Source organism: Pristiophorus japonicus, chromosome 7 (assembly GCF_044704955.1).
Source record: "Pristiophorus japonicus isolate sPriJap1 chromosome 7, sPriJap1.hap1, whole genome shotgun sequence".
In the NCBI taxonomy this organism is placed as follows: domain Eukaryota; kingdom Metazoa; phylum Chordata; class Chondrichthyes; family Pristiophoridae; genus Pristiophorus; species Pristiophorus japonicus.
Window position 1 is genome coordinate 31,676,103 of NC_091983.1, and position 27,223 is coordinate 31,703,325.

Below are 27,223 nucleotides of genomic sequence, written 5' to 3' on the forward strand. Positions count from 1 at the left end.
CCAAAATTGAGAGTTACAATTGCTCAGACCGCCAGCCAAGTCACACGCTATAATGATGTGGTAATGTGATGTGTTACAGAGTGGCAGTGTGTGGGCTCAGATGGTGAGGTTGTAGTGCGTACTGTCACCTGGCTGCCTTGCGAGTTAAGGATTCGAGTGTGGCGTGCAATGGGACTTCCCATCGGAAGAGGCGAAAATGGTACAAAATAGCTGGTGTGTCACTCATTTTGATGAGCACAATAAAAAACTGGCTCAAATATGAAGAAAATAATTTGCAGAGATGTATTTTTCACATTATGTAACAGAATGAGAAAAATATTCCCCAGATGTTACATACTGGAAAACAATTGCAACAGTTATGTGCTATATATCATACTGAAGAGACACTGACTTTACAAGCAGGAATGGTGAGTCATCTTTTTTTTCAAAATTCTGGTATACATATGTTTTCTGATGTAGTTCTGTGTTTTGACATGAATTATTTTATTACATGCCTGTGTTAGCAAAAATAAATGTCAACCATTACCATTGCCTCTGGATTTGACACTTCTCCACCGTGACAATTCACAGACTATCCTCTTGAAGGATTTTGCTACTTCTCAATACGCACCTTAAATACCTGCTTTTAAGGAAGACTAAAGGGATGGTGTTGAAATCCTGGATTATTTGGTAAAAGAGCTGGATTTGGTTAAAGATATGAACAAAAAAGGAAAGAACAAAGAACCATCAGCTTGGCCAAAATCAGAGTGCATGATGGTCTTTGCCTGCTGTCCATGATGTGTGGCGAGAAAAGGCTGTCTGTCGGCAAGGACAAGGGGGCAGGTAAGCAGAGGCTAATAAACACCAGCTGACCCTTGGGAAGAGTGAAAAAAACTGTTGTAAATACCAGTGTTCTGCCCAGAAACAAAGTCAGTAAAGAAGATATAAAACAGCCATTTTACAGTGGTTTCAAAGAGATCAGAAGAAACAATCAAAGAAGAAGTCATCGCCGAAAATTTAATCTCTCAGCTCACGGATCAGGGAAACTGATCTTTCTGAGTTTCGAGTTGCAATCCTCCAATCAGGTTCTGTGGCATCTTTATCTGGAAAACTGTCATGTCTTAATGCTGATAACGTTATTTAGAGTGTAAAACCATCCCAAAGTGTTTCAGTCTCAGTTGACTCCTAACTTTCATATCCTAAAGATTTAAAAATAAAACCTAGGCGGCTGATATTCAGCAAGGCCTCTGCCCGCCCAAGTGCCGCCGAGGTACCGGATGGCACTGTGGCCGGGATATTCATGGCCGAGGTCCCTCGAAGGTCGGCGGACGGCAAATGGATGACGTACGCCGGCAATCTGGGCAGCAGTGGGCGGGAGATCTCATCCTCGGCGGCAGAGGAGCTTGCCGCCCAAGTGCCGCCGAGGATGGAGTCGGGCCCACGGAGGGTCGAAGACCTGAAAAAAAAAAGATCGACAGTAAAAAATACAAAAACTATCCGAAGACCTTCAGGGGACCCCATCCAGGTAAGTCGCAGTTGAAAAAATGTTTAAAATGTTTCACTTACCTTTTTTTTCAGGTTCTTCAAACTCACCGTCGGGGACAGACCAGCCTCCAGCCAGCGGCCCACCCATGTTCTGCCGACTCTCGCCCACAGGAATCTGAGAGCTCGGCGGGCGGGAGCTCATTTGCGCCACTCAGCCGTCCGCTGACATCAGCAGGCGGTTCCCTGTGGCTCTCCACTCCCGCCCGCTCCAGCCCACCTCCAAAGTGGCACTGGGCGGATCTTCAGGAGGAATGTCGGTGGCAGTGGGCGGCAGTCAGCGGCAGCGGGCGGTGAGGTGATGAATTTCGGCCCCCTATATTCTCTACTATGCTCCCCTCCATGGTAAAAAGTAGCACAGAAAATCCAGAGAGAACCGCAGAACATAATTTGGCCCATCAGTTAACAGAGAAAGAATGTCAATGGGGTTTGGTGACCTCAACAATACCATCTGCAGCAAAATGCTCAAGGGCCAACTCAAGATCATACATCCTTCTGAATTCATCCCACCAAGCACATACATGCCAACCCAGCAAACCACCAAAAGATGCCCAAATGAGCTGGCACAGCCCACAAAAATACTGACAACTGATATTTGTAGGCCTGTGCCACAAGACAAGTAGTTAAATGGCCATGGTAAATTAAACTGTAGATATATCCAACATTTCTTCAGCTATACACGAAAGCTTGGAGGGAAAATCCAGATGTTAAAGGCATAATATTGCTGGTGCATCTAGGGAGTTCCAGGGTATTAAAAATATGCATTCTGGTTAACTTTATGCAAGTTTACATGTCAGAGTTGATAAACTTCAACTTTTTGGACGGGCAAAACAAAAGATATTTAGATTTTCAACACATCAATCACAGCAGCACTTACCCAAATATTTCCTCAACAGTCACGCTCTCTCATCTAAACCCCTGCCCCAGTTCACACCGGACCCTATCCTTTCAAAGACACTCTCTCCTCTTACTACCATCTTCTCGCTCCCCTTTTCCCTTCAAATCAATCCAGCACATTTCATGCACTTCCCATTAAAGCCAATACTCCCCTCACCACCCACCCAGTGTATATCCACACTGCCCCCCCCTCCCACCCAGTGTATGTTCACACTCGCCCACCCACCCAGTGTATGTTCACACTCCCTCCCCCCCCCACACCCATATGTTCACTCGCCCCCCCTCCCACCCAGTGTATGTTCACACTCCCCGCTCCCACCCAGTGTATGTTCACACTCGTCCCCCTCCCACCCAGTGTATGTTCACACTCGCCCCCCCACCCAGTGTATGTTCACACTCGCCCCCTCCACCCAATGTACGTTCACACTCGCCCCCTCCACCCAGTGTATGTTCACACTCGCCCCCTCCACCCAGTGTATGTTCACACTCGCACCCCCCCACCCAGTGTATGTTCACACTCGCCCCCCTCCCACCCAGTGTATGTTCACACTCGGCCCCCAACCAGTGTATGTCCACACTCGCCCCACCCCCAGTGTATGTTCACACTCGCCCCACCCCCAGTGTATGTTCACACTCGCGCCCCCCCCACCCAGTGTATGTCCACACTCCCCCCACCTCCACCCAGTGTATGTCCACGCCCCCCCCACCCAGTGTATGTTCACACTCATTCCCCCCCACCCCCACCCACCCAGTGCATGTTCACACTCCCCCCACCCCCACCCACCCAGTGCATGTCCACACTCCCCCCACCCCCAGTGTATATCCACACTCCCCTTCCCCACCCACCACCAGTGTATGTTCACACTCGCCCCCCACCACCAGTGTATGTTCACACTCGCCCCCCCCACCCTGTGTATGTTCACACTCGCCCCCCCCACCCTGTGTATGTTCACACTCGCCCCCCCACCCTGTGTATGTTCACACTCGCCCCCCCACCCAGTGTATGTTCACACTCGCCCCCCCCACCCAGTGTATGTTCACACTCGCACCCCCCCACCCAGTGTATGTTCACACTCGCCCCCCTCCCACCCAATGTATGTTCACACTCGGCCCCCAACCAGTGTATGTCCACACTCGCCCCACCCCCAGTGTATGTTCACACTCGCCCACCCACCCAGTGTATGTTCACACTCCCTCCCCCCCCCACACCCATATGTTCACTCGCCCCCCCTCCCACCCAGTGTATGTTCACACTCCCCGCTCCCACCCAGTGTATGTTCACACTCGTCCCCCTCCCACCCAGTGTATGTTCACACTCGCCCCCCCACCCAGTGTATGTTCACACTCGCCCCCTCCACCCAATGTACGTTCACACTCGCCCCCTCCACCCAGTGTATGTTCACACTCGCCCCCTCCACCCAGTGTATGTTCACACTCGCCCCCTCCACCCAGTGTATGTTCACACTCGCACCCCCCCACCCAGTGTATGTTCACACTCGCCCCCCTCCCACCCAGTGTATGTTCACACTCGGCCCCCAACCAGTGTATGTCCACACTCGCCCCACCCCCAGTGTATGTTCACACTCGCCCCACCCCCAGTGTATGTTCACACTCGCGCCCCCCCCACCCAGTGTATGTCCACACTCCCCCCACCTCCACCCAGTGTATGTCCACGCCCCCCCCACCCAGTGTATGTTCACACTCATTCCCCCCCACCCCCACCCACCCAGTGCATGTTCACACTCCCCCCACCCCCACCCACCCAGTGCATGTCCACACTCCCCCCACCCCCAGTGTATATCCACACTCCCCTTCCCCACCCACCACCAGTGTATATCCACACTCCCCTTCCCCACCACCAGTGTATGTTCACACTCGCCCCCCACCACCAGTGTATGTTCACACTCGCCCCCCCACCCTGTGTATGTTCACACTCGCCCCCCCACCCAGTGTATGTTCACACTCGCCCCCCCCACCCAGTGTATGTTCACACTCGCACCCCCCCACCCAGTGTATGTTCACACTCGCCCCCCTCCCACCCAATGTATGTTCACACTCGGCCCCCAACCAGTGTATGTCCACACTCGCCCCACCCCCAGTGTATGTTCACACTCGCCCACCCACCCAGTGTATGTTCACACTCCCTCCCCCCCCCACACCCATATGTTCACTCGCCCCCCCTCCCACCCAGTGTATGTTCACACTCCCCGCTCCCACCCAGTGTATGTTCACACTCGTCCCCCTCCCACCCAGTGTATGTTCACACTCGCCCCCCCACCCAGTGTATGTTCACACTCGCCCCCTCCACCCAATGTACGTTCACACTCGCCCCCTCCACCCAGTGTATGTTCACACTCGCCCCCTCCACCCAGTGTATGTTCACACTCGCCCCCTCCACCCAGTGTATGTTCACACTCGCACCCCCCCACCCAGTGTATGTTCACACTCGCCCCCCTCCCACCCAGTGTATGTTCACACTCGGCCCCCAACCAGTGTATGTCCACACTCGCCCCACCCCCAGTGTATGTTCACACTCGCCCCACCCCCAGTGTATGTTCACACTCGCCCCACCCCCAGTGTATGTTCACACTCGCGCCCCCCCCACCCAGTGTATGTCCACACTCCCCCCACCTCCACCCAGTGTATGTCCACGCCCCCCCCACCCAGTGTATGTTCACACTCATTCCCCCCCACCCCCACCCACCCAGTGCATGTTCACACTCCCCCCACCCCCACCCACCCAGTGCATGTCCACACTCCCCCCACCCCCAGTGTATATCCACACTCCCCTTCCCCACCCACCACCAGTGTATGTTCACACTCGCCCCCCACCACCAGTGTATGTTCACACTCGCCCCCCCCCACCCTGTGTATGTTCACACTCGCCCCCCCACCCTGTGTATGTTCACACTCGCCCCCCCACCCAGTGTATGTTCACACTCGCCCCCCCACCCAGTGTATGTTCACACTCGCACCCCCCCACACAGTGTATGTTCACACTCCCCACCCCCCACCCAGTGTATGTTCACACTCGCTCCCCCACCCAGTGTATGTTCACACTCCCCCCCCTCCCACCCAGTGTATGTTCACACTCGCCCCCCCAACCAGTGCATGTCCACACTCGCCCCACCCCCAGTGTATGTTCACACTCGGCCCACCCCCAGTGTATGTTCACACTCGGCCCACCCCCAGTGTATGTTCACACTCGCACCACCCCCAGTGTATGTTCACACTCGGCCCACCCCCAGTGTATGTTCACACTCGGCCCACCCCCAGTGTATGTTCACACTCGCACCACCCCCAGTGTATGTTCACACTCGCACCACCCGCAGTGTATGTTCACACTCGCGACCCCCACCCAGTGTATGTCCACACTCCCCCCACCCCCACCCAGTGTATGTTCACACTCCCCACCCCCCACCCAGTGTATGTTCACACTCGCCCCCCCAACCAGTGCATGTCCACACTCGCCCCACCCCCAGTGTATGTTCACACTCGCGCCCCCCCGCCACCCAGTGTATGTCCACGCGCCCCCCCCCACCCAGTGTATGTCCACGCGCCCCCCCCACCCAGTGTATGTCCACGCGCCCCCCACCTCCACCCAGTGTATGTCCACGCGCCCCCCCCCACACCCAGTGTATGTCCACGCCCCCCCCCACCCAGTGTATGTTCACACTCCCCCCACCCAGTGTATGTTCACACTCCCCCCACCCAGTGTATGTTCACACTCCCCCCTCCCACCCAGTGTATGTTCACACTCCCCCCTCCCACCCAGTGTATGTTCACACTCGCCCCCCTCACCCAGTGTATGTTCACACTCGTCCCCCTCCCACCCAGTGTATGTCCACGCGCCCCCCCCCAAACCCAGTGTATGTCCACGCACCCCCCCCCCCACACCCAGTGTATGTCCACGCCCCCCCCACCCAGTGTATGTTCACACTCCCCCTCCCACCCAGTGTATGTCCACGCGCCCCCCACCCAGTGTATGTTCACACTCGCCCCCCTCCCACCCAGTGTATGTTCACACTCGCCCCCCCACCCAGTGTATGTTCACACTCGCCCCCCCCACCCAGTGTATGTTCACACTCGCCCCCTCCACCCAGTGTATGTTCACACTCGCCCCCTCCACCCAGTGTATGTTCACAATCGCACCCCCCCCAGTGTATGTTCACACTTGCCCCACCCCCTGTATGTTCACACTCGTGCCCCCCCCACCCAGTGTATGTCCACACTCCCCCCACCTCCACCCAGTGTATGTCCACGCGCACCCCCCCACCCAGTGTATGTCCACACTCCCCCCACCTCCACCCAGTGTATGTCCACGCGCCCCCCCACCCAGTATATGTCCATGCCCCCCCCACCCAGTGTATATCCACACTCCCCTCCCCCATCCACCCCCAGTGTATGTTCACACTCGCCCCCCCACCCAGTGTATGTTCACACTCGCTCCCCCACCCAGTGTATGTTCACACTCGCCCCCCCCCACCCAGTGTATGTTCACACTCCCCCCCCCCCCCCCCGCCACCCAGTGTATGTTCACACTCCCCCCCCCCCCCCCCACCCAGTGTATGTTCACACTCCCCCCCCCCACCCAGTGTATGTTCACACTGCCCCCCTCACCCAGTGTATGTTCACACTCGCCCCCCCCTCACCCAGTGTATGTTCACACTCGCTCCCCCATCCAGTGTATGTTCACACTCCCCCCACCCCCTCCCCGTCCCCAGTGTATGTCCACACTCTGCTCCCCTCCATTCAAGTTATATTTGTCCCCCTCCAACTCCCTCAATTTAAGCGGGCACTCTTCTCCACCTCGGTCGATGCTGGCCTCTTGCCCATGAGTTAAAACGGTACGTCTCCTACTCACTCCTTCTTAATTAATCTGACACTCTTCTCCCTCCCCATCCCAGAGCACTGCTCACACCTTCACCTCACTTTTCCCACACAAGTGCCATTCCCAGCTACTGCACTCTTCAATTCCCCAATCCTTCTATTACCACTAGTTTTACCCTTCCCTCTCTTCTCCATTACCAACCATTTTCCTCCCCATGCCCTGCTGCAAATGGAAGTGATTCCAGTCATTGCATACTTTAGGCAGGAATTCTAGTACTTGTGAAAATTCCTGCCTATAGTCTACAATGGCCGGAATCTCTTCAATTAGCAGCAGAGCTCAGGTAAGAGCTGCACTGTGGAGAGAGGGACCAAGTCTGTGCTGATTTTTGGAACAGGCCCACAAATATCATCAACATGAAACACTAATAGTTAGCATAAGTATAAACTTCACAAATGTCACCCCTCCTGTCATATATGTACACTCTGTGTATATACTATGCTGGTATCACTAGAGGGTGCAACTGTGGGAGGCCCAGACAGGAGCTGTATAAAAGGCTGGTCACCACGCAGTGAAGGCACTCTGCAGACAAGAGAGACGAAGGTCACAGCAGTTCAAGCACAGCACTAGGCCTCATGGAGTTATTCTACAGATAAGTAGAGACATATTACCTCCAGACTGCATGACTGCTGGAGGGGCTCTGGCCAGAAGAACCTCCTCCTGCCTATTCTGGTTGTACCTTGCAGCATATTCAGCCTTTCTGGACAGAGTCAAGGAGACCACAAGAACTATGACAAGTCTTTGAGCTCCCTCCCACTGCCTAGTGAACGTAACTGCAGGGGAGGGAGCATCCTCCGCAGCACGCAGGTGAGCCAAAAGGTGCATTGCTCCTCCTGCTATGGAAAAGTTCAACAGCCATGTGGCTGAAGCATCTGAGAATGTTGGCCGGGGTGTGGAATTAGAGGAACTCCGAGCAGTCTGTGTCCTATTTATGGAGGCTCACTCGCCTTAATTCTCCTTCCCAAATCTCCTCTTGGGTGAAGAATGCAGACCAGCAGCAGCAACTTCCCAGAGACGGGTAAAGTCAGTGCCAGCAACTAACCAACTACAAGACGCTTTCAGCCTTTGCTCCCCGACTCAACCAGGAAGATATTGCTTCAATCGTTAAACTTGCAGTGCTCCCAACACAAGCACAACCGTGCCAAGAAACCTCAATGCAGCAATGTATCCCTCCCACAGCAAAGTATAATCATAGCCTATGGGCTGATTTTAACTGCTGGTGATGGCAGAAATTGGGCAGCAGCAGATTGTCCACCCGTTATATCACCAGCTGATTTACCAACCGGCCGAGTTTTAGAACGGGGCAGCCAATCTGCTCACCGCCTGTTTTCTGCTACCGCTGCAAGTTAAAATTTGCCCCGATTTGTATATAAACTCCTGAAAAGTCAATGAAAACAAAACGAGCAAAGAAATTCTGGAAATAGACAATAGGTAAGTCAACAACTCAAGTTATGAATGATTCCACCCAACACATCTCTCTCTCTCCCACTCGCAGACTGACCTGCTGTGCATGCCAGCATTTTTCTCCTTTTATTTTAGATCTAAGGCATTCGCAGTTGTTTTTTTTTTAATCTGTAGCTTTAGTTTTCAACAAAGACTGTGGACCTTGGCACAAAGCCGGCAGAAACCTCCCCAAGGCGGTCAGTGCACAGATGATATGTTGCATGGAGACCATTGTCAATCACTAAATATAGTTCATGGTAACCAGTAAAAAAAAAGGGACGCTACAATTTCTGCTGCAAGTGACATTTCATTTCTCTTTTTTAAATAAGACAGGTCAACAAACAGTAGAAGGACATCCCACAGCATAACCAGAAGGCAGCTCACTTTTGCCACTCAAGATACAAACCGGCAAAACAAAGTATTAGTGAAGGTGAAAGTCACATTAAAATATGAATGATTTACTCAAACTCTCACCTGCTCTGTGGCTTGGGGACTCGGTGTTAAACTCACAGCCCAGTCTTCACTCTCCAGCTGAATGGAAGAAATACAGTGAGAGGAAAGAAACACACACACACACACACACGCACACACGTGCACACAGAGTGCAAGGAATAATAATTTGAGTACAAGTAATGCTGAGACTGCATGGGAGGACTGTGCTGACAAGTTCTATTTGTGTAAGTTACTGCGTGGGCTTTAAGCAAGCCCTAAATAATTCCTGGTCTTAAAATGTCATGGTGGGGGCATGAATACCGGTGTCCCAAAACTGGCATTTAACTGCACTAATTATGTAAGGAAGCATTGTATTTTAACATGTGATTAGCTGTCAAATGTATGAGTACGAGTACGGGCCGTGCATCAATTTTGATAAATGATCTAATGAAGGATGACTGAAAGCAGGATCTCCAAGGTTGTTGCTGACAATAGATGATGTAGAAAGACAACTAGTGTGGTGGAGGCAAGTGATATTAAAAGGGATTTGGAGATAAAGTGCATAAAGCTCCTTAAAATAGCAATACTACTTTCACAATCAATGGGCACTGGGATGTAGAAAAGCGGACTTTGTGCTCAGGAGATACAGAACTCAATATTATCCAGAATGTTCAGATGCAGTCATCTTTAATGTTACTTCGTATTTGCATTTTTTCCCCCTCATATCTAGCATCAACAACATAGCTGAGGTGGCTCCTTGAATGCTTGAGAAAACGCCATTGTGAAATAGCAATGGGAGAGCATCCGGGAGGGCGCTGAGCACCTCGCGTCTCATCGCCGAGAGCATGCCGAAACAAGCGCAGGCAGCGGAAGGAGTGTGCGGCAAACCAGACTCCCCACCCACCCTTTCCTTCAACCACTGTCTGTCCCACCTGTGACAGGGACTGTAATTCCCGTATTGGACTGCTCAGTCACCTGAGAACTCACTTTTAGAGTGGAAGCAAGTCTTCCTTGATTCCGAGAGACTGCCTATGATGATGTCTAATAGAAAGAATACAAGGAACTATGGAATATAATAATGCCATTCAATGTCCAAGATCATTCTCTGCAGCAGACCATGTGTAATTCTCACTATCACATACTCCACCCAATCTAGAATTTGATGAGGGAGGTGAATGACTAACAGTAAAACTTCCAAGATGATAAAGCTCTGTTAAATTTCTCCCTGACTCTCAAAGGTAATCATCAAACACTGCAAGAGATCAGTCTGACATTTCAATTTACATTGTTCAATCTTGACTGATTACACTCCATGTATCACCTTTGCATGGCCCCACTACCATGGGAACCATTATTTTCCACAGAATATTTGTCATCTATGTCTGTTCTTAACCTTACAACCTTCAACCCCATCTCAACAATATATCTAGTCAATGTGATAACTCTAGCCAGGAGACCTGTGGCATGGATCAGGGCTACAGTCATAAATCTACACTGCCAACCCCTTGTATGACAGTCAGTGATTTGAGAGTACAGCATAACGAGAAGTACAGATTTTCCATTAACAGAAAATGTAAATATTGAACTAAGGATTACGAAGTGTTGGACTGTGATGGTTAATACAAGGTATAGCAAAGAAGTTCCTGCAAAAACTGAACTAGTAAAAGCATTTAGTATCAAATTGCCCATAATCTTAAAAGTTATAAAAGGAACTCCCAGTACTTTTACTGGTGTCTTGCATTGATTATACATTAAGAATGCTGGTTAGAAACCATTTGGGAGTATACACTTTATAGATGATATCATTAGATAAATTTCTGCCTTGGCATATTAGTTTAAATGGATAGATAATCGTAGGGTGTCCTGTACCCAAATTCCCAATAAATGTCCCCAGCACATGATGCACCAAAAGAGCTGGAGATGAAAATGCATTTCTGTGAGCAGAATTTCATGTGGTCATATAAAGGAGAGTCGATATAAAATATGATGTTCCCAAAACCCTGGTGATGGCTCACTGAGTTTATCAGTGAGTAACTTAGTACGTGTAATACAGATCAAAAGGACCTTGGGCTGGATTTTCGGCATTTGAGATTTCGGGGCGGTAATGGCGGCCCCGATACCGCCTGGAAAATGTTTGCACCCTCATCTGCAAAATTCGGCAAAAAATAATGTTCCATGATTGGGGACACAAAATCGCAGCATTGAGCAAGTCAGAATAAGTGCAGGACAAGGTTGTACAGATGCCCTGATTGTTGTTGATTATGCTTGTACATAGTTTCTTTGATTTAATGCACTTCATTGTTGTTCGGTGCCCAGCAACATAACGTTGCCTACTGCATTGTTTTCTTTTGTTGGGTAGGGTATTTGTTACTTTGTTGCAGTAAAATGTCTGTTTGATCCTTTGCCATTGATGTTTTGTGTATCATTCCAACGCTCATCGGAGATGTGCCTTTATGGGGGCACATAGCGTGTCCAGTATTAGCTCCATCCCTTAGTTTCCTCCATTTAGGAGAACCAGTTCATTATGAGCTGGTGACGTGTGACTCTTGGCCGGCAGCATCCACGCTGCCGCCTTCCCCGTGGATGGTGTGGCTATTAAATGGGGGCCACACCAGGCTCCTCCTCCTGAGGTGGGCCTGCAATCCCCACTGGCAATGCCTGGCCCCCTCATGATGACCAAGCTGTGCAACATGCAGCACACCACAATGAATTCGGATACCTGTTGAGGGGAGTAATGAAGGCTGCCTCTGGAGTGGTCCAGGCATCGATCTGCCTGTAGGAGATGGCATATCTCTGTCAGCACTTCCTTTCAGAAGAAGTGCAGCCTTCTCACACACTGCTCCTCAGAGAGCTCGAGGTATGAGCATTGGTGCCTGTAAACCTGTGGGGGGTAAGCCCTCCTCCCCAGACATCTTTGGCCTCTCCTCATCCGTGGCCCGACATGACCAAGACCCCTTGTTGTATCCTGATGCCACCTAGCAATAGCATGAAGCATGATATGCTGGCGAACTAGTAATGCCCCCATTAAATTCTTTCACTGACCTTGTAAGGAACAGCAAGCGAGCCCAAGGTGGGCAGAGGAAACGTTGCAAGGACACCCTCAAAGCCTCCTTGATAAAATGCAACATCCCCACCGACCCTGGCCAAAGACCGCCCTAAGTGTAGGAAGTGCATCGGGGAGGGCGCTGAGCACCTCGAGTTTCATCGCCGAGAACATGCAGAAAACAAGCCCAGGCAACGGAAGGAGCGTGCGGCAAATCAGATTCCCCACCCACCCTTTCCTTCAACGACTGTCTGTCCCACCTGTGACAGAGACTGTAATTCCTGTATTGCACTGTTTAATTACCTAAGAACGCATTTTTAGAGTGGAAGCAAGTCTTCCTTGATTTCGAGGGACTGCCTATGATGATGACTGTAATGGCAGATAAAACTGATGCTTTCAAGTGGGAACTTTGCGCAATGTGATGTGTGAAATCATTGCAGTCAATGTGACCTGCCATGTCGGATCCTCCTCCCTCCATTAAAATAAATTAACCGCCTGTTGCACCCTGGGAATGCCTGATTAATGAGGCGTTAGGGCCGAATTTAGCATCCAGGGCACTAGCGGAGTTTTGCACGACGATTGACATCATCATCTCAGTGAAATTAGAGGGTGGAACTCTAAGTTTTTGCACCACCGCAAACCATGAGCCGAATTTGCCGGCCGTGCAATAAAAGCTGGACACCCGGCGAAACACCTAGAAATACCCTTTACCACTCCTCCGGGGCGCTAACTGAGGTGCAAGCGAGCCGAAAATCGAGCCCAACTTTGGTTTGATCCCAGTTTTTGCATCGTTAGTTAATCTCAGCTAAGGCAAGGGATGTCAGTGCCCCTGGGTTCAAAAGGGGAAAATTGACCAAGATTCCTGCCCCTGATCATTGTCCAGTGGCCCCTACTGCAAGTGTACATGTATGGACATCAGGGGGCCGAAATTCGCCTCCGCTCGAAATGGCACGGACTTATCATTTTCGAAGTCTTCTGGCCGCCTCAATGGATGCGGCAGCTTATCAGGAGAAATTCAGCTCCTTGAACTTTTTTTTTCCCCAAGCGGGGCGGAAGTGGCCTCATTATGGGGGCGGAAGTAGGAGTGGAGCGGAGTGGCATTAACTAGCGGGGCGAAAGTGGGACGGGAAGTAGTCTCCGACACCGTCACTCATCAGCGCTGCGACATCATCATACTGGTTCAACCCACGTCTCTCCCCTTCAGTTAAAGGGGAGGGCCACTGCAAGCTCTGCATCATTTTTAAGTTAGGGCCACTGGGCCACCAGGGAGGCTTTTGGCCGGGAAACCAAGAGGGGGTGCCAGGCTGCCTGTTGGTGTCCCGGCCGAGCCCAGGGGCATAAGTGTCAGCTCGACTTAGCAGTCGGTTGACTATTTAAAAAATGGCAGCGCCGGCTGCGCCCCCTCCCCTTTAAGGGTGGCTGCGTCCCCAACCAACAAGGAGTGCCCCAACACAAAAAGCTGTCGGGGCACTGATCGGCGGCCGGGAGACTTTTGCAGGTGAATTTCCCTCCGGTGCTCCGTTGCAATGCGCGCTCTGATGACGTTTTTAAGACGTATCTGCAGGAGTGGGGCGGATCGTCACATCACAGCAAAAAGTCCCGAGCTGAAATTAGCGAGCGGCGGTCAGACCGCCACAAGTCGCCGTTCATTCGGAACCGCACCGTGGCCGCTGCTTTCAGGCAGCCAGAGGCCTTGCCTTGAGGCTGAATTTGGGCCCCCAGGTGAGGACAGGAACAAGGTTGATTGTGTTCCCCCCTACTGTAATCAATAGCCTGCCCTTCATCGCCAAGGCTCACACATGAGCATTGGCCTATTGGAAGTGACATTGGAGGGCACTCAGCCTTCATGGAGCCTTAACCCAGCAAGGAGTCAATGCCTTCAGAATAGGAAGTGAGGGAAAATAAGTATTAAACTCCATTCTCTGAACTCTGCTGGGTATTACTACATCTCTAGATATACACATACACACACACTAAAAGTTCTTCTAAGCTGAGATTTTACAAACTATGAAATTCCTGTCAATTCTCAGTTGTTTTGGCTGAATAGGGCACAATAAAAAGCCATGCTACACTTATACAGCTCATGGAGCTAGCCAGGCTTTATTCGTCTGTAGTTTAACACAAGACTATTTTGAAAGACGACATTAAATTAAAAAAAAGCCTATCCCTTTTTCAGAGGTCATCTTTCCTCCCTGCACCTATTATCAATACCATAGCTACAAGAGTAGGTCAGAGGCTGGTTATTCTGCTTGGAGTGGCTCATCTCCTGACCCCTCAAAGCCTCTCTACCATCTACAAGACTCAAGTCATGAGTGTGATAGAACACTCACCTGGATGGAAGCAGCAGCAAACACATTCAAGAAGCTTGACACCAGCCAGGACAAAGAGGTCCGCTTGATTGGTACACAGCCACTCAATAACCACCTAACCACCAGTCCAGTACTGGTGCACTGTGACTGCAGTATGTACTATTTACTAAGTGCATTGCAGTAAATCACCAAGCTTACGCAACAGTACCTCCCAATCTCGCAACATCTACCATTGAGAAGGACAAGAACAACAATATTGTGGGAATATCATCACCTCCAAGTTCCCCTGGAAGTCACACACCATTGAGAGTTGAACATGTTGACATATCTGCAGTTCATTCATCATCATTGGGTAAAATCCTGGAATGCCTATCAAATAACATTATAGGAGTACCATCACACAAATGCTGCAGCACTCAAAGATAGCAGCCCACCAACCACTTCTAACAACTGTATGGAGCTCATGGATTTCTTTGACATCAAATAGAGATCATCCATTCAGCTACTTTCTCTCTCTTCGCCATGCGCACCAAGACAAATCTCCCTCAAGGCCCCCCGTTACCCTAGACCTGAACCCAATGCTCCCTCTCCAGTTTATCCCCCATCTTCCCCATGCCCCCTCAAACCTCACCCCATCCATGTGACCTACTTTCTGCACCCTCAATCTCATTCCCACTCAACTCTGGAAAAAAACAACTTCCTTTCCTCACCCCCAAGCTAACTGACACGGTTCCCTTCTCTTTCAAAACCACTGACCTGCGGGAGAACACCAGTGGCAGGTCAGGGCCATAAAAGGAGTGGCGAGCAGCGGCCTGGGAGCAGGGTGGAGGCATACTATTCCAGGGAGCAGCACGAGCTGCGACAGCAGTGAAGAGCGACATCATCAAGGTCCAGGTTGGTGATTGGAGCGTGGGCTGATACAGCAGGAACAGCAAGAGACTTGAGGGATGTGACTGGGGCCCAGGAGAGGCGTGAGTTCGGGGCCGGGGCCAGGGCCCCAGGAGCAGCACGGACCAGCCCACACTGCGATATGTGCGCGCACTAGGCCCGTGCAGCAGAGCAGGTCTCCAGTCATCTTGGATAACCCTTGCCACTGGACCGAGACCTAGCTCTGTCAAGCCCGTGTGGTGTCTGGTGTGCAACGGCCATCATAGGTTAGAAAAGTCCACGTACAGGCATCTTCCACCCTTCAGGATGTAGTTCGGGACCTGGAATTTTAGGTCCTTCATTGAAACACCTGTGAACTCATCCTTTTTTGGCGTAGAAGCAAGTCACCCTCGTTTCGAGGGACTGCCGATGATGATGAAAAGGTACTATTGACCCCTCTGTCCTCCCCAACTGGTGCAGCATCTCAAAACATCCCAAAGTACGAACAACATTGTCACCGTAACCATGGTGCATTATTCCTCCCTGTCCTTTCTGCAGTTTCCAACACTGTCCCAGTCTCCTCCATTTTCCATCTCAGTACCTTTTCCAGCAATGCTATCCCCACTCCCTGATCACCATCTAAGCTTGAACCAGATTGCTTATAACCTCATCATCCTACTTAATCCTGAGATCCCAGCCCCAGATTCTCTCCATCACAAAGACTGCCCCGACCTCATTACATCTGCCTCTTTACCCTCATCCATGTCTTTGTCAGCTCTGGTCTCGATTCTTCCATCTTCCGTATACGTTAGCTCACTCAAAACTCTGCTGCTTGTTTCTTATCCCATAGCAAGTCCAGCTTGCCCATCATCCCTTTTCTCACTGACCTGCATTGGTTCCCAGTCTCTCAAAGCCTTAAAGTTAAAATCCTCATTCTTGTGTTTAAACTTCCTATGGTCTCACCCTGCTCCCAACTCCAACCAACCCTATGCTCTCCATTCTGCTGAATCCGACATCTTGTGCATCCCTCTCCTTCACCCCAAAATTGGTGGTCGGCTTTCAGACACCTGAGTCCCACATTCTGCAATTCCTTCCCTAAACTCCTACACCTCATTCTTCTTTAGAACCCTCCTTAAAACCCACTTCTTTGACCAAGCCTCCGATCATTCTTCCTAATCTTTCTTTATTTGGGTTTGTCTCCATTTTCAGTGCATCTTGTGGGGAAGAGCATAACTATAGGCCATCGATATAGTCACCAAGAAATCCAACAGGGAATTCAGAAGAAACTTCTTTACCCAAAGAGTGGTGAGAATGTAGAACTCGCTACCACAGGGAGTGGTTGAAGCAAATAGTATAGATGCATTTAAGGGGAGGCTAGACAAGCATATGAGGGAGAAGGGAAGAGAGAGTTATGCTGATAGATTTAGATGAGGAAAGATGGGAGGAGGTTCGAGTGGAGCATAAACGCCGGCATGGGCTGTTTGGGTCGAATGGCCTGTTTCTGTGCTATATATTCTATGTAATCTTTGTAAAGCATCCTAGGACATTTTTCTACATTAAAGGCATGACCATATATGCAAGTTGTTTATTGTTCTTCTAAGAGCTACTAGGGATAGACAATAAATGCAGTCTGGTCATCATCAGCCACATTCTATGAACAAATAACTTTATACTCACTGTACTGCTCTCCAGAAACACATCCATTTATCTCGATCTCATTTATACTTAATTGTTTAATTGCCTAGTACATTTTTCCACTACTCTCTCACTGTTTGAGGTGAGGACACTCCACCTGACTTTTGCTCTCAAGTTCTTCTTATTTTTAAACTTGTGTTATCTAGTTTTTGAACCCTTCACAATGGTGAACAATTTTCCCAGTTCAACTTTCTCAGCTCCCTTCAAATAATCTTGAAAAATTCAGGAAGATTTTTCTCTCTGGAACTCGCACCTCTTACTGTGGTTCAAGCCCCGCTCTTGAGCACATAAACGAGGCTCACACTTCAAAGGCGTCCACTGAGGGGCTTCCTGCATTGTCGGAAGGGCCATCTTTCAGATGAGATAATGGGGGTGAAATTGGCCTTTACCCTGTAGCGCAAAATGGGTGATAATGATTCGGCAGCTGTTTTACGCCCCGACTTCAATGGAAGAGAAAATCAGGTGTGGTGTAAAACGGACTGCTGATTCGCTTTCTCCTGTATACGCGACCGCTGAAGACCAATTTCACCCCTATTAAATTGAGGCCCTGCCTGCCTATTCAGGTGGAAGTAAGAGATCCTACAGCACTATTTGAAGAGCAGTGGAGCTTTCCTGGAATTATGTAACAGTGACTCTAGTTAGTCAGTGGCTGCGAAATACTTAGAGATTCTGATGGTGCAAAAGGTGTTATATGAAAAATTCAAGTTTTTAAAAAAAATTACATATATGTTACTCACTCATACATAGATATAATATCAGAACAGAAGTCACATCCTGCCTTCTATTTCTTTCTTATTTTCTATCATCACATTTCAATGTTTCCACAAGTCAGGTGTTGCAATAGCCATTAGAATCTATTATTTTGAGAAGGAAAGGTTTGTGACTGGGGGAATTACAGATTGATTTCTGAGTATTCTCCTCAGCCTCTTGCTCCATTATTTGTGTCCGACTTCCAGCTTCTCCCTGCTCAGACCTGATGCAACGTGACTGAAATTAGATGAGGAGAATTTTTTTTAGGATCTGGATTGCACGGCCTGAGAGGGCAGTGGAAGCAAATTCAATAATTACTTTCAAAAGGAAGTTGATTAAATACTTGGAGGAGGAAAGTGTTATGTATGTAAACATTGTAACTGTGTAAGATTTGCCATCAGAGGGTACAACTGTTGGAGGCCCAAGGGTCACCTGCACACCTCATGCAAGGGAGTATAAACGGTTGTCTGCCATGCTGCTTAGCCACTCTGGAGACTAAGGCTACATCAGTTTTAGCTCACAGTACTCAGTCTTGTGGAGTTCTTCCATATTTAACAGAAAGAATTGCAGGGCTATGGGAAAAGGCAGGAGAGTGGGACTAATTGAATAACTCTTTCAAAGAGCCAGCACGGGTACGAAGGCCTCCGTCTGTGCTGTATCATTCTATGATTCAATGACAGGATTACTTTGCTAAATCAGTTCAGATGCTTTCACAGTTACATTACACCTAATTGATCTGTTTCTTAAGAATTACATTTTAAATATATATTTTTATTCTTTTCAAAAATGGAATAAATAAATAACTATATGAGAGTAATATAACATGGTCCTGACAAAAGACTCACTAGAAATGTTGCTTCATCAATAATCAGCTCATTTCACTTATGCGGCTATTTATAGTATTAACTACCCCCCTATTTATAACTTGTGTCTGTAAACAGCTTAAATGGGCCTAAGGTTACATGAGAACAACACAGCAACACTTGCAGGATAACAATTTAATTTGTTCACCGGACTAATAAATGCTATAGAGCTGTGTTATGGATTTATCTTTTTTTCCGTTATTTAAATTTATTTTCGCATCTCCATTTAGGTTCCTATTGCCAGCACCATTTTAGCAAAGTATTGCCTGGCAACTCTCGGCTATGCTTCTCCACAACCAGCTGCTAGCCCGAATATAGGCTGGCACTTCTACTGACTTGCCCTCCCTTGGTGAAGAATCTGCCTAGCCTCCGTGCAGCACCATCATCTGGATGGGATCAGGTATTTGCCACAAGGTGGATTGTGGAAGTACAGACAAGGCGACACAGCAATGTGACAGAAGTGAGATGTCACACTTAACATGCCACAGCAGCACTGGGCCTTGGATTTGATTGTTTACCAGGTTCGACCTGTGTAGAAATGGACCAAAGTTAAGTAGAGGATGAGCGGTCAACCTCAAGAGTGGACACCAAACAGGGGGAATTTCAAGCTATTCAGTTCAACCAATTCAGTCATTAATGTCCAGATTCAGCAAAATGCTCCTGGCCATTTTCATGGCACCACATAATTTTTCCACAAAAAGTTCCTTCCATTGTGGCTGGGAAAACAAGTTCTTTTTATTCTGTTTTGATGAAAGATCATTGACCTGAAACATTGGCCCCGATACTTAAGGGGATCGCGCGTTTGGAACAGGCGAAAGGTGTTATGGACGGGAATCCCAGGTACGGGTTTCCCGAACGCCCTGCACCTTTCACATGTTTTTCCAGGTTTCACGCCCAACGACCAGCCTGATGGACAGGTGGGTTGCCCGTCGGGCGGGAAGGCCCGTAGCAGAATGACGCAGCGGGGGAGCATATAGGGAGAGTACATTGTTGGGGGGGTGCAGAGAGATCGCGGGGGCGGTTGGGGATCGTGGTATGGGGAAGCTTTGAGATCGTTGGGGGGGGGGTGGGGGGGCGGCGTTCCCACAAAACAGAAGTGAGCGAGTTCGAGGCATGTTGGAGTCAGGTTTTCAATTTTATTTTCTCACCCGACCCAAACCCACCCATTTTTGGGGGTTAAAATTACTCCTATTAGTTCTGTTTCTCTCGCTCTTCACAGATGCTGCATGCCTGACCTGCTGAGTGTTTTCCAACAATCTCTGTTTTTATTTTAGGTGCTTTTTATTATTTATTATTTGTCACTATGGTCAGGGATATAGAATTGTCATTGTGAGTAATTACTAGTTACAAATGATTGCACTTGCTGGTCAAGTAATTAATCTACAGTGGCTTAGCATTGGGTGCATATCCAAACCCTGGTATCGAACCGTGGGATTGTATTTGATTGCTGATGGTCCAGTTGAAAGAAAAATGTGCATTTATATATCACCTTTCACGACCACCGGACGTCTCAAAGCGCTTTATAGCCAGTGAATTACTTTTGGAGTATAGTCACTGTTGTAATGTGGGAAACGCGGCAGCCAATTTTGCGCACAGCAAGCTCCCACAAACAGCACTGTGATAATAACCAGATAATCCGTTTCTTTTTGTTACATTGATTGAGGGATAAATATTGGCCAGGACACCGGGGATAACTCCCCTGATCTTCTTTGAAATAGTGCTAGGGGCTCTTTTACGTCCACCTGAGAGAGCAGACGGGGACTCGGTTTAACGTCTCATCCAAAAGACGGCACCTCCAACAATGCAGCATTCTCTCAGCACTGCACTGGAGTTTCAACCTAGATTCATATGCTTAACTCTCTGGAGTGGGACTTGAACCTGACGTGGCAATGGGAGGTGGGGATCGAGCAACAAAGACATGTATTGCCTCCTTTTAGTCTGGTGGATATATTGGGGGAGGGGATGTCATTGATTGCTAGAATGTTAGCTGGAGGGGTGTCAGTCACGCCTACCTACTCCAGTGAGAGTGGACAGGCTACTGGTTGAGATATGCATCCAATCCAGATTTAGTTTACTAAGAAAGAAATAATTTGCATTTGTGTAGCACCTTTCATGACCTCAGGACATCCCAATGTGCTTCACAGCCAATGAAATACGTGTTTTATTTGAAGCGTTGTCATGGTTGTAATGTAGGGAAACTGGGAACAATGCAGTACTGGGTGGGGGAAAGGAGTATTGCAAATTCAAATCTCCAATCAGTGCCAGTTTAGTTTGGGGTAGGCACTGAACCCCAGTTTAAAGCAGTGGGGTAGGGGCCACTTTTATGATGCAATACTCTCCACTTAGGTTATTTATTGCTCAAATGAAACCTCCTACAGCCAGAATGATAATGTAGGTCAGCTTGAGCAAAGCCATAGTCAATTGCTCACACATTCAGCATTGGGAAGTGACAAAGGGTAGACTATTATGTAGATGCTTTGCCTCTACACTGACCAGAATGGGTCAAGCTGTCAATTAATATTTTAGCATTCAAAAGAACGATTCCACAGCCACCATTCTGATTTTTGTTTGAGGATAGGACACGTCACTCCAATTTTGAATGTTGTTAGTTGTTTGAAGCTTTGTTTTCATGGGAATATTTGGGTTTCCCACTTTATTCTCTTGTATTTTTATCACCTTTTCTACACCTGCTTGTAGATGCCTGGCACCTGCAGCCGAGAGGGAGGGTTCATGGCACTCTTCCAGGCTGCCACCATAATCTTTTGAGCTGCTTACCAAGAAGCACCAAGGGCCGCCCATGAGTAACTCTTCCCTTCCAATTTTTTTTGGCCCCTTCTAAGAGCCCTAACAGCCCAAAAACTGAACTGCACAGTGGCTGTAGCCAAACCCAATAGGAAGATGGTTTCAGTTGTTAGAGAACAATCATCACAGCCCCATTGAATCACTGCCAGCGATCCTTAGGGCAGCATCTTTGGCCCAACCACCTTCTGCTGCTTTATCAATCACTTTCTCTCTATCATGCGCCATCAGGAATAGTAGAGTAGGTCTGTGTTCAGCATTATGCACAACTCCTTCTATAATGAAGCAGCACAAACCAGCCAAAGCAGGACTTAAACATCTAGGCTTGCACTGGTGTATAAAATCCATGCCACACAAGTAGTTGGTGATGACCATCTCCAGCAAGAGAAATTCCAACTATCTCTGCCTGACTTTTACGGCATACTCCATTATCTGAGAGTGAATCGTGATTGAACTGTATCAGCCATGTCAACTGCATGGCTACAAGAGCAAGGCAAAGTCTGGGTACTCTCTGATCATTGACTCAGCTCCTGACCTGTCAAAACCTCTCCACCATATACAAAGGTCAAATGAGAAGTGCACTGGAATACTGGCCACTCATCTGGATGGGCGTAATTGCAACAAAACTCAAGAAGCTCAATGCCATCCAGGATAGAACAGTCGGCTTGACCGGTGATACTGCCACTTTACTCAACATCTGCCCTTTCATAGCCAGCACACTGTGGCGATCGTATGTACTATCAATACAATGTACTGCAGCAATCGACGAAACTTACTCTGACAGCACCTCCCAGCCCTACAACCATCAATAAAGCAACATTGAGAGAACACCGTCGCCTGCAACTACCACTAGTTCACACACAATCCTGACCTGAAGATAGACCACCATTCTTTCATTGTCGCTGGATCAAAATCCTGGCATTCACCATCTCCTACCATTTTGAGGGTCACAGAGTCTGCAGTAGTTTAAGGGTCCACAGGGGCCAGCACCACCACCTCAGGACAAATAGGGATGGAGAATAAATGCAGCTTTGCCAATGTTGCTCACAGCTGTGAACAATCTTACTTAAAGCTTCCAATCTGCTTTATCTTCTCTCCTACACTTCTCAATCTTGGCTGAGGTCTGCACAATGGCAATCTTGGGCTTGCATTAAGAATTACCACTTGAGCAAGGTACCAGAGGGCAGTGAGAGCCCAGCATCAGTAAGCGCCTTCAGGAAAGGAGGAGAGAAAATTGGAGTCCTGCACAGCAGGAATCTAATCAAGGGGTTCAAGATACTAGTGGTAGTGAGAAACATAGAAACATAGAAAATAGGTGCAGGAGTAGGCCATTCGGCCCTTCGAGCCTGCACCACCATTCAATAAGATCAAGGCTGATCATCACCTCAGTACCCCTTTCCTACTTTTTCTCCATACCCCTTGATCCCTTGAGCCGTAAGGGCCATATCTAACTCCCTTTTGAATATATCCAACGAACTGGCATCAACAACTCTCTGTGGTAGAGAATTCCACAGGTTAATAACTCTCTGAGTGAAGAAGTTTTTCCTCATCTCGGTCCTAAATGGCTTACCCCTTATCCTTAGACTGTGTCCCCTGGTTCTGGACTTCCCCAACATCAGGAAGATTCTTCCTGCATATGTTTCTATGAGATCCCCTCTCATCCTTCTAAACTCCAGTGAATACAGACCCAGTCGATTCAGTCTCTCCTCGTATGTCAGTCCTGCCATCCCGGGAATCAGTCTGGTGAACCTTCGCTGCACTTCCTCAATAGCAAGAATTAGGAGACCAAAACTGAACACAATATTCCAGGTGAGGCCTCATCAAGACCCTGTACAACTGCAGTAAAACCTCCCTGCTCCTATACTCAAATCCCCTAGCTATGAAGGCTAACATGCCATTTGCCTTCTTCACTGCCTGCTGTACTTGCATGCCAACTTTCAATGACTGATGTACCATGACACCCAGGTCTCGTTAAACCTCCCCTTTTCCTAATCTGCCGCCATTCAGATAATATTCTGCCTTCGTGTTTTTGCCTCACATTTATCCACATTATACTACATCTGCCCACTCACCTAACCTGTCCAAGTCACCCTGCAGCCTCTTAGCATCCTCCTCACAGCTCACACCGCCACCCAGCTTAGTGTCATCTGCAAACTTGGAGATATTACACTCAATTCCTTCATCTAAATCATTGATGTATATTGTAAGTACTGAGCCCTGTGGCACCCCACTGGTCACTGCCTGCCATTCTGAAAAGGACCCATTTATCCCGACTCTCTGCTCCCTGTCTGGCAACCAGTTTTCTATCCACGTAAATAAATTACCCCCAATACCACGTGCTTCAATTTTGCACATTAATTTCTGATAGTGAGAAGCCGGATTAATTAAACTGTCCTCTGACCCTAAAGACAAATTACAGCTTTGAAATCAGTCTGTGGCATACACTTTTTTTTATATCATTATTACTGCTTTCGATGTACACGGTGTGGTTATTAACCAGTGACTTCTGCTGGTCAATGCTCATGCTGACTGCCAGTACAATTCTACATCCTTAATACATGATAAGATTATCAGCTATTAAAAATCTGTCACAATAACTTGTACTTATCTCGTCTTTTAATGTAACAAAACGTGCCAAGGGGGCTTCAAAATACTAAGAGAGCCAGGAAGGAAGAGATTAGTATGAGCGTCCAAAAGGTTGGTCAAAAAGATGAGTCTTAAGAAAGTTTTTAAAGATGGCGAGATGGCAAGGCAGAGGCCCAAGCTAAGTGAATCTGATTGGTGGCGGAGTCAGCATCGTGAACTCGACCATGCAGCAATTATTTTACAAAAGTTGACTTTGCAGTAGCAAGGCCACAACATTCAAAAGGTTACAAAAGAGATTGCAAGATGGAAGCACTTGAGCAGCATTAACTGTAAACGGCTGCGAAACCTGCTTCCATTCATCAAGCACTATTACAAGATGTTCCGTTGAAGAGCAGAGCAAAGCTCACAGGAGATGGTGTGCTTTTACTTTGCTGAAGCTGCAATGTTGGGCAATGTTGGCTACTGGGCTGAAATTTAAACTAGCAGCACTGAGCAGTGCCCACCAGAAGCTGCAGTGGAAAGAGGTATTAGCCCAAAATATATAAATCCATGTGCAATGGCACAGCATTCTACCAATTATGTACAATAACAATGATCTGACATGAGCCAATCCTATCAGTGGTGCCTTCGCAAAATCCACCATTTCAAATAGCAATTAGTTTCGACAATCTGCGGTTATTCGATCCTCCTGATTTGAATGGATAAGTTTGCAGTATCTTAAGCTGTTGTTTATATTTCTAATCCCTCTTGCTTGATGATCAATGATTAAATTAATCAATTCCAACATGGCTATTACTATGCCTTAACTGCAGCAAAAGTAGTCTGCTGCAGGATGGCCCCTCTTTATATATTCAATTTGTATGTAACCCTAACTTCTGTAACAAATGTCAACAGTAACTGAAGCCTAGTTACAACATTTATTAACTGAGGTGCAGATCTGGTCTGCATTGGGCTAAGAAGCACAGACAACAACGCACTTTGCTTGGAAAAAGACTCCTTTGGGTGAAACTGTTGTATAAACCAACTACAATCCTGCTACATATAAAGTTTTTACTAAGCCTCGTGATGGAAGTGTACAATTTGATGTTATTCCTAGCACTTAATACTAGATTTAGCTGTGTGTTATGGGGGAGCTTCAATCAGCCATGCACGAATGCATTATAAATAACTTAGATTAAGGATGAATTTATCTGCAATAACTCTCAAATGTAATTTATCTGGAACACTATAAGCCGACACAGGAGGAGCAGTAGCATTTATGGAGCAGTCAACAGCTGCACTCTCAGGGTTTGGCTAGAGGAGATCTGCATCACACTCGGACGGTTACCTAGCTCTGTGCCTCCGCAGTATCTGATATTTTTTAAAGTTAGTGTTAGTTGAAGTAGATTCTTATTAACACTTACCACTGACTTCATCGCAGAGCACCCTTGGGCTTGCTTCTTTTTAATTATAGGATCCTATAAGGTGACAAACAAACAGAATGTTCAAAGTAAGGAATGAGTATGCCTGGAATTTCCAAGGCACCAGTTGTTATTGCCCTGTGGGATGTTTTATTGCATTGAGTTTCACAGGGACTGCCAGAGATCATATTTCACAGGAGAGAGGTGGGAGCTAAGCCAGGGAAAAGATGGAGACTTCGAAGCAGTCCAGCTAAATAGCAAGATCTGTGATGTAACCACTGCATTTCTCCTGAAAAGCCACTAGACAATACTACTGATATTAATGCATCTCTAACCCCTCCCATGCATATACAAATCCATATAGGCACACCTGTAAGTATCTAAGAAACATGGCAAATAAATAAATTTATTATATTTATTGCACTCTCTGTGTCACACATACTTTCTGCAAATGTCAGTTGTGGCTCAGTGGGTAGCACCGTCACCTCGAGTCAGAAGGTTGTGGGTTCAAGTCCCACTCGAGAGATTTGTGCACAAAATCATGCAACACTGAGGGAGTGCTGCATTGTCAGAGGTGCCGTCTTCTGGATGAGACATTAAACCGAGACGTCTGCTCTCTCATGTAGATGTAAAAGATCCCATGGCACTATTTCGAAGAAGAGCAGGGGAGTGATTCCCCCCAGTGCCCTATCCAATGTTTATCCCTCAATGAATGGAACAAAAACAGATTATCTAGTCTTGATCACGCTGCTGTTTGTGGGAGCTTGCTGTGTGCAAATTGGATGCCGTGTTTCCTACATTCTTCTCTTTCTCTTCTTAGGCAGTCCCTGGTATCAAGGATGACTTGCTCCCACGCCAAAAGTGGATGAATTCACAGGTGTTTCAATGAAGGACCTAACACTCCAGGTCCCGAACTGCATGAAGGATGGAAGATGCCTGTGTGTGGAACTTTTTTTTTGAAACGTGTGTTGGCCGTTGTACACCAGCCACCACACGAGCTTGAAAGAGTTAGGTCTTGGTCCAGTGGCAACAATTAACCAAGACAACTGGAGATCAGCTCTGCTGCACGGACCTAGTGCGCGTACATATCGCAGTGTGAACTGGCCCGTGCAGCCTCTGGGCTCACACCTCTTCTGGGCCCCGAACTCATGCCTCTCCTGGGCACCCATCGCACTGCTCTGCAATTTCTCGCCGCTCCTTCGCCCCGACCTTGCCGCTCCTGCTGTACCTGCCCACGCTCCAATCACCGACCTGGATTATGGCGACGGCCAATCCAGTCGCCCTCTTCACACCCATCACCCTCCTGGACTGGCTCGCGCTGTACCTTGTTCCTTTTATGGCCCTGACCTGCTGCTGATCGGAACCATAAAAGGAGCAGAGGTGTGGCAGCCTGGATCACAGCGAGGCCCCGACCTACGAGGAACCATTCCTACATTAGAACAGTGACTACACTCCAAAAATATTTCATTGGCTGTAAAACACTTTGGGACAGCTGGTGGTGGTCAAAGGCACTATATAAATGCAAGTCTTTCTTTCTTTTTAACAATTTGCCTGTCAAAGGTTCCCCATCTTACTTTATTACTAACACCCTAATCTTCACAACATTGCCCAGGTGACTATAGAGCACGATGTTTAATTTAGGCGGTGGTTGCCAATGGCCAGGTTTCTTATCTCTTACAAACTAAGACATCACTATCATTGTTAATGTAGTTCCAAATTTTCATTTTTCT

General features: G+C 48.1%; 1 protein-coding gene across 1 annotated transcript in view; it reads right to left on the reverse strand.

Moving 5' to 3' along the window:
* Positions 1–27,223, reverse strand: part of lrrc1 (leucine rich repeat containing 1) — a 390,137-nt gene that overhangs the window by 135,855 nt on the left and 227,059 nt on the right. Inside the window, exons 19-20 of the mRNA XM_070884885.1 lie at positions 25,497–25,550; positions 9,224–9,280 (exon numbers count right to left, since the gene is read on the reverse strand). Coding sequence (XP_070740986.1) covers positions 9,224–9,280; positions 25,497–25,550 — 111 coding nt within the window. The remainder of the gene's footprint in view (positions 1–9,223; positions 9,281–25,496; positions 25,551–27,223) is intronic.